This window comes from Thamnophis sirtalis, unplaced genomic scaffold (genome assembly GCF_051295495.1).
Source record: "Thamnophis sirtalis isolate CommonGarterSnake01/CBP01778 unplaced genomic scaffold, rThaSir2_p1.2 scaffold_10, whole genome shotgun sequence".
NCBI lineage: Eukaryota > Metazoa > Chordata > Lepidosauria > Squamata > Natricidae > Thamnophis > Thamnophis sirtalis.
In genome coordinates this window covers 32,459,415-32,466,157 of record NW_028261390.1, presented here as the reverse complement: position 1 = coordinate 32,466,157, position 6,743 = coordinate 32,459,415, and the positions used below count along the sequence as shown (strand labels likewise).

At 42.7% G+C, this 6,743-nt stretch overlaps 1 protein-coding gene across 1 annotated transcript; it reads left to right on the top strand.

Annotated features, from left to right (window-relative positions):
- The first annotated feature begins 628 nt into the window (after window positions 1-628).
- Window positions 629-6,459, top strand: LOC148043836 (uncharacterized). The gene is made up of 2 exons (XM_087723950.1): window positions 629-2,216; window positions 6,446-6,459. The coding sequence occupies exons 1-2, from the start codon at window positions 1,082-1,084 to the stop codon at window positions 6,457-6,459; spliced, it is 1,149 nt and encodes a 382-aa protein (XP_087580076.1). The 5' UTR covers window positions 629-1,081.
- Window positions 6,460-6,743: the final 284 nt, after the last annotated feature.

Below are 6,743 nucleotides of genomic sequence, written 5' to 3'. Positions count from 1 at the left end.
ATGCTGTCTGGGAGAGAAGACAAACTATTTCCTCTGCATCCCGCTGCCATCGACCTGACTGTGTGTCCCCACCCTATGGACTAACTATCTACTTGCACAATTTCAACACTAATTTAATATCTGCGCAATCCCTTCTTCTTTTTTCTTTGGTATGTGGAGTGTATGTGTATGCCTGTGAGCGAATGATCCCACTTTCTTTTAAATTAGCATAATTATTTTTACTGTATTGTTGTATCTTTTTAAGCTATTGTGGGGTATGTATATGGAGAATGCCTGGTTGGCACGTATGAGGGGATTGAGAGTGCGGCCTGGAGCCCCCTCCACTGAGTGCGGAAGCAGAAGTGGATGGGGGCCCGGATCCGCCTCTCATCCCAGAATGTCTGATTTGAATGGCCTGCCGAGTAGAGCGGGGGCCTTGAGAGATAGAGGGGGGTCCACGGGCATGGGAGCGGGCTGGAGCATTATGGTCATGACTGGGAGGGGCAGGTACGATGGGAGCTTCAGGGCTAGACATTACCAGGGAAGGAGGGTTCGCTACGTCACAGCGATCCCTTGTTCCGGCCCTGATAGCTCAACTCGGGAACCAGGTGACATGGGAAATCAGGGCCCTGGTCTCAGGCTGCTGCTCCTAAATGCCAGGTCTGTGGTCCATAAAGCTCCCCTCGTCCGGGACTTACTATTAGACAAGGGGGCAGACCTGGCATGAATTACTGCAACCTGGCTGGGCCATGAGGGAGGAGTCCCCCTCTCAGAAATGTGCCCAGAAAGGTTTCAGGTGCTCCACCAGCCACGACACCAGGGAAGGGGTGGAGGAGTTGCAGTTATAATCCGGGAATCATTAGTTCCTCACAGGATCCCTGCTCCAGAGAATGTCGGGTGTGAGTCCCTCCTTGTGAGGTAGGACATAGGGGGTCAAGTGGGCTTGTTGCTGACATACCTACCTCCCAGCTGCGTCACAACAGCCCTGCCTGCACTCCAAGAGTCAGTAGCTGGACTGGCGGTTGAGTTCCTCAGACTTATAGTACTGGGGGATTTCAACCTGCCATCTCTTGGCGAACGCTCTGATGGGGCCCAGGAGTTCATGGCTTCCATGGCAACCATGGACTTGACCCAAGTAATTCAGGGTCCGACTCATGTGGTGGGACACACGTTCGACCTTGTGTTTCTCTCGGAGCAGTGGAGACGTGATCTGGAATTAAAGAGGATTGAGATCTCGCCCTTGTCATGGACAGATCACTTCTTGCTGAGGCTTGATTTTCAGAAGCTACTCCCCCACCGCAGGGAGGTGGAGCCGATTAAATGGTTCCGCCCCAGGCACCTGATGGATCCATTGGGATTTCAGATAGAGCTTGGGGAGATACCTGACTCCCTTGCCCACAATTCAACTGAGTCCTTGGTCGCTGCCTGGAATACTGCAGCGGCTAGGGCATTAGATTGGATTGCGCCTTTGCAGCCTCTCCGCAGCAGTGGATCCAGGAGGGCGCCTTGGTTTACCGAGGAACTCCGAGAGATGAAGCGCCAAAAGAGACGCCTAGAGCGATGCTGGAGGGCTAGTAACTCCGAATCCGACCGAACACTACTAAGAACCTTTATTAGGTCTTATCTAGAGGCGATACGGGCGGCAAAATGTGCACATTTTTCCGCCCTTATTGCATCCGCAGAATCTTGTCTGGCCGCCCTGTTTAGGGTAACCCGCTCCCTCCTGAAAGGGAGGGATGCGAGTGAATCCTTACAGGGAAGAGCTGAGGAATTTGTTCAGTTTCTGTCGGACAAAGTCACTCAGATTCGGACGGATCTGGACTCCACTTGGACAGTGCCAGCAGAGATGCCGAGGGAGAGCCTTGATCAAACTTTGTGGTGTGAGTTCCAGCTTGCCACTCCTGAGGAAGTGGACAAGGCCATGGGAGCAATGAGTGCCACCACCTGTCTACTGGACCCTTGTCCCTTCTGGTTGGTTTCGACCGGCAGAGAGGTGACACGAGGCTGGATCCAGAGGATTGTAAACACCTCGCTTCGAGAGGGGTCTTTCCCGCAACCTTTGAAGGAAGCGGTGGTGAGACCCCTCCTCAAGAAGCCTGCTCTGGATCCAGCTGTCCTTAAAAACTACTGTCCAGTCTCCAACCTCCCATTTTTAGGGAAGGTTGTTGAGAAGGTGGTGACCTCTCAATTCCAGTGGACCTTGGATGAAGTGGATTATCTAGATCCTTTTCAGTCTGGTTTCAGGCCTGGTTACTGCACCAAAACTGCTTTGGTCGCACTGACCGATGATCTCTGGCAAGCCAGGGATAGAGGGCATTCCTCTATCCTGGTGCTTCTTGACCTCTCAGTGGCCTTTGACACCATCGACCATGGTATCCTTCTGCGGCGGCTGGAAGAGGTGGGAGTGGGAGGCACCGTTTTACGGTGGTTCTCCTCTTACCTCTCTGGCAGGTCGCAGTCGGTGTTGGTCGGAGGACAGAGGTCGACCCCTAGGCCCCTTGAATACGGGGTGCCACAGGGCTCGGTCATGTCCCCCCTCCTATTTAACATCTACATGAAGCCGCTGGGTGAGATCATTCGTAGGTACAGGATTAAATACCACCAGTATGCGGACGATACCCAGCTGTATCTGTCCACCTCGTGCCAACTCAGTGAAGTGGTGGAAGTAATGTGCCAGTGCCTGGAAGCTGTCAGGGTCTGGATGGGAATGAACAAGCTTGCGCTCAACCCTGACAAGACTGAGTGGCTTTGGATGCTGCCCCCCCAAAAAATAGTCCAGATATTCCACCTTTAAACCTGGGGGTGAAATCTTACATCCCTCAGAGAGGGCCTGCAACTTGGGTGTTCTGATGGACCCACAGCTGACATTAGAACATCATTTGTCAGCTGTGACCAGGGGAGCTTTTGCCCAGGTTCGCCTGGTGCACCAGTTGCGGCCCTACCTGGACCGGGAGGCACTCCAAATGATCACTCATGCCCTTGTCACCTCAAGGCTCGACTACTATAATGCACTCTACATGGGGCTGCCCCTGAAGAGTGTTTGGAGACTACAATTGGTCCAGAATGCAGCCGCACGAGCGATACTGGGTGTACCTAGGTACACCCATGTTACACCTATCCTCCGTGAACTGCACTGGCTCTGCACTGGTACTGTCGGCTATGCAGTGCCGTCTGGCGGCTCCTCGGGGGAGAGCCTTCTCTGTTGCTGCCCCGGCCCTTTGGAACGATCTACCCCCTGAGATCTGGACCCTCCCCACTCTCTTGGCCTTCCATAAGTCTGTTAAGACCTGGCTGTTCTGGCAGGCCTGGGGCTGTTGATCTTGATTGAACTCCAGCCCCATTAAAACTGAGTGCATGTTGTGTTTTGTTTTTAAGTCGTTCTGTCTTGTGTTTTAATCTTTTTTAATATTTTTAAACTGCTTTTATGTAAGCAGCCCAGAGTTCTTCGGGATTGGGCGGCATACAAATCTATTAAAATTGACAAAATTGACAAATTAATTCAAAATCTTCAGAATTTTAAATTTTCCCAAAACGACTAGACTTTACTAATGTCATATAGATTCAAAATTGACACCTCTATCTTAAACATGTTAATGAGTTTCTATGTGATTTTTTTTAATTTAATCATTAGAAACTGCTTTACACATTTTTACTTAAGCCTCAGACAATTAGAGCTTCTGCTTTATTTAACTCTTTTAAATGACTTTAATTTGTTTGTATTCATTTTCTGCTGAATATTCTGATTTAGAATCAGCTTAACAATATTACACTCACATTTTTGGTAATGATAATTTCTTAATAATGAGTCAACAAAGAATTCTCTTTATTAGGGTAAGCAGAGAAAGTTTTAAAATAAAATACATTCAGTATGTTTACCTTTAGGCTATATTATATGTGATATTGTTTGTAAACACTCCATTTGGCTTAGAAGAATCATTTATGAAGTCCATTGACCTTCTACATTGCTTGTATGTGTGTGTGTGTATTGTATATACATATTTCTCACAATTAGTGATATTTTAAAAACTAATAAGAAAAATATGGGCATTGGTTCATAACTTCCCATAGGCTAATATAAGATTGGAAATAATGATCATGATTTTTTTCATTCTTAAAGTAGAGACCAAATAGTGAGCACAGAACTTAAATAAGTATCCAATTTCTTACCCAAGGCCAAGAATAAATTTATTATATTGTGCTCTTTACCTGTTCACAATATTCATATCTAATGTAACAACATAGGGAAGCCCATATGCTATTTAGACTCTTCATAAATTCATTCTTCAGGCTCTACATTTTTCACATTTACTTCTGTATAGAAATCATATGTTGATTTACAGTGTTGATTTTTACAGGAAGAAAAAAAATGTAGATACCCCTTGCATGGTTTGAGTTCTTTCAAGGTTGAAATACACAGTGGAATGTAAGCAAATTAATATATTCATATTCTCTGTCATATAATACATATATATGCAGCCATGACTACATTGATAGAATACTTTACCATAGGCCTTACTTTCTATGCTAAATATACATTGGGAATAAAAAATTTGTTTAGCACTAGACTTCAAAATGTTAAAGTGATATACTTTTCTTGTTATTAATTGTTTCAGGATTTTGTTTTGTTTTAATTTTGTAATTTAAATGTTGTATTTATGTTTTATTGGTGTTCTGCGTTTTAAAATCTTTATTTGTGTTTTATTAGCTTAAGCCTGAAAGCAGATAAATAAAACGAAAAAGAATGTTTTGGTCTCTATTCTATCTTGAACAGTTGTTCATGCCTTATAACATGAAGGAACATGAAGGACAGAGGTGGGTTCCTACCAGTTTGCACCAGTTCAGTAGAACCGGTTTGTCAAATCTACCGAACCAGATAGAAGAGGTTCCACCAGTGGACCCGGAAAGCAGGCCACACCTACAGAAGAGGTTCCAAAAATTTTTGAAACCCACCATTCACACACATACACACACACACACACACATACACAGAGTCACACAGAGAGAGAAAGAGAAAGAGAAAGAAAGGAAGAAAGAAAGGAAGAAAGAAAGAAAGAAAGAAAGAAAGAAAGAAAGAAAGAAAGAAGAAAGAAAAAGTGTGAGAGAGATGAAAGAAAAAAGGAAAAAGGGACAGAGAGACAAAAGGAAGGAAGGAGAGAGAGAGAGAGAGAGAGAGAGAGAGAGAAAGGAAGGAAGGAAGGAAGGAAGGAAGAAAGAAAGAAGAAAGAAAGAAAGAAAGAAAGAAAGAAAGAAAGAAAGAAAGAAAGAAAGAAAGAAAGAAAGAAAGAAAGAAAACAAAACACATGGCCGGCAAGCCACTCCCACAAAGGAGGCCCCACCCACAGAGTAGGTTTGAAATTTTTTTGAAACCCACCACTGATGAAGGACTATACAGAAAAGGTCAAGACAACAAAACAAAACATATCTGGAGTAATTAGAACATAGAATCTATATCACATACTCGACAAGAAGTGAGACATTGAGAGATTTCATCAAAAATTCAGTGACATTATAATTTAAAATGGGGGTTGATAAGATTGCTTCATAAATACTAAGATAGATGGTAAATATCTAGAAAGCCAATTACAAGTGGATAATTATAACTTAATTTGGGGAAAATCTTCAAGGAAGAGTTTTGTTTTTAAGTTTTTCAACCAGTGTGTTTTGCCATAAATGAGCTTTGCTTGAATTTTTTTAAAAAAGTATCAGTCTGATAGTACTGAAATTCATATGTATGTGGGAACATTGATTAACATATATTTTGATTCATTTTAGTTTTATCTAGGCATTCTATTCCAGTGGACAGATGTAATACATAGTCCTAAAATTTATTAATTACAATTTGGGGGATGTTATTTCGATGGTATCTTAAATAAGTGAGAGTACACTGTTCTTTCCTAAATTTTATGCTATAATGGGAATATAGACCATTTTTTGTGTGTTTTACAATACCTTTGAGCATCATCTAACCATCTACTAAATGACAGTAAGGATACCCTTTATGTCACATTGAAAATGCAAAACCATGGTTATTACTATGAAGTTGCTACAGATCTCTACAGGAGTTAGGAAGAACACATTAATTAATATCATCTCAAGAGTGTATATTGTCTGAAACCATTTTCTAAATATGACTTAGGATGAGTTAGGATTTTGTGATCCTAACTCAGTTCATCTGCAAATAAGTCACATTTATGTTTATATTTGCTTCAGACTGTTCCTTCAGACAGTTCCTGAGTTTCTCTCTCAGACAATAGCAATTCCCTGGTGCTGCCTGCTTTGCTGAGCCTGTCACTGGGTTGTTCATGCATAGCTGTGTCAGTCAAGATAGGTCAAGAATCTGAGCATATGCTTTGGATTTGTCTTCCCACTCCGAATTGCTTGACAACTGATTTGCAAGGCATATTCCAACCTCCTAGTCTTTAATGTTAGATTATTGCATTCTATATCTATTTATCTCTGTTTATAGTTCATCTAAGTTGAATTAAATAAACAAACAGGTAAATAAATATATCTGCAGATATATGTTCTATGTAATATCGAAAGACAGTTGTAGGCAATGTCCTTTGTTTAATTAAGTTTACATGAGCCTTAGCGTCAGACATGGTTGAAAAGGCATATTGTATAAGCACAAAGAAGTTTATTTATTCACTCGCTCATTCATTCATGCAGATATAAGAATTAAATTGCAGTAGAATTTAAAATATGTACATAGGCATGCAATATGCTGGAGACAGAGGGGGACATGGTAGAGGAAGTTAAGTTTC